Source organism: Phalaenopsis equestris, unplaced genomic scaffold (genome assembly GCF_001263595.1).
Source record: "Phalaenopsis equestris unplaced genomic scaffold, ASM126359v1 Scaffold000002, whole genome shotgun sequence".
Lineage (NCBI taxonomy): Eukaryota > Viridiplantae > Streptophyta > Magnoliopsida > Asparagales > Orchidaceae > Phalaenopsis > Phalaenopsis equestris.
In genome coordinates, this window is record NW_018164444.1 from 18,076,213 (window position 1) to 18,077,739 (window position 1,527).

The following is a 1,527-nucleotide window of genomic DNA, read 5'->3' on the forward strand; positions in this document are numbered from 1 at the left end:
ATAGTGGCGGTATGGCTGATAGTCCTGATGGCGAGCTCCCTGGTTCTGTTTCTGAGCGCGGTGGCGTCTGATTACGTGGTGGGGAACTATTTAATCTGCGTTTTTTTAGGGTTTTTCTTTTTGTTTTCTGGGTATTTTATAGGGAAGGAAAGCCTGCCAAAGTTCTGGCTTTTTATGTACTACGCATCGCTGTACAGGTATCCGTTGGATGCCTTGCTGGTGAACGAGTATTGGAGTGATAGGCAGAGATGTTTTAAATGGTTGGGAGGAGAGCAGGGGACGGTTTGTTTGATGAACGGTGGAGATGCGCTGAGGAGCAGGGGGTTGGAGAAGGATATTAGGTGGGTCAATGTTGGGGTTATGTGTGGTTTCTTCTTTCTTTATAGGGTTTTGTGTTGGTTGGTTTTGGTTAGAAGGGCTTCCCGGACCATGCTTTGATCAAAGTGTGGTTAATGAGTTTAACCGGATTATGGTTATTGTAATTTCATGTATTTTTTTAATAGTTTTGAGATTATCATAATTTCTAGGCATTTTGGGTACATACCATCAACTTTAAATGTTCTCATGTATATGTGACACTTACCATTTTCTTATTTATATCATCACACTTTTGTTTTTTTGTTTGATTTATAAAGTTTTAGTGTTGGAATATAAATATGTAAGTTTAAATATTAGATATGTAAATATATGACAATTGTGCATATCATGTAAGTACGTATAATATAACATGTGTAATATTTGCTCCTTCAAATGATGGACTTGGGATTTTTATGAGTTAATATATTTGTATGTGTGGGTGTGAGTATGTATGCATATGTATTTATGTTAAATGCGTATGTGTCGCCAGTCATGGCTTGTTGTTAGAACAGTCTCTTTAAAGATCGTAATTCCACTTAGGTAACAGGTTCAAATTCGTCTTCGGCCAATCTCCTCTCGCATAATATTCTTCCGGTCATTCTTTAAAAATAATAAAAAAACAAGAATATGGAATGCGTGTGCGTGCATAGTTATGTTCACCAGTTTTATTGCGAAAAGAATTGCTAAAAGCTCCCTAAAATTGGAGAAAAATTTGCGTACATAAGACATACACAGTTTACGTACGTAGCGCTGCGTACGTCAGAGAGGCTATTTAGAGGGTATTGGGGGGATATATCTGCGTTATACCTATGTAACCTCCCTGTAGCCTACTTGTAACCTACTTGTACCTTCTAGTAAGTTCTGCACTTCTGTTTTCATATATTTGTAGGTTATGGTTAGGTTACAGATAGGTGACAGAGATGTTACAGAAGGTATAACACGTATATAACCCCCCAATACCCTCTGAATAACCTCCCTGATGTACGCAAATTTTTCTCCTAAAATTGAGTTTCCTTTGTTTATTATTAGCCCGCAGCTGGTTATTTTAAATAGAATATATAATGTCTTGGTATCATCTAAAAGCCTAACAATGATTTTAATTTCATTATTCCAAAACATATTTTCATAAGAGGATAAATTATGATAAAAATTAATTAAAAAAATCATATA

At 36.0% G+C, this 1,527-nt stretch overlaps 1 protein-coding gene across 1 annotated transcript in view; it reads left to right on the plus strand.

The window, feature by feature from the left end:
* Positions 1–569, plus strand: part of LOC110033177 (ABC transporter G family member 23-like) — a 6,311-nt gene extending 5,742 nt beyond the window's left edge. Inside the window, exon 3 of the mRNA XM_020737117.1 lies at positions 5–569. Coding sequence (XP_020592776.1) covers positions 5–438 — 434 coding nt within the window. The 3' untranslated portion in view covers positions 439–569. The remainder of the gene's footprint in view (positions 1–4) is intronic.
* Positions 570–1,527: the final 958 nt, after the last annotated feature.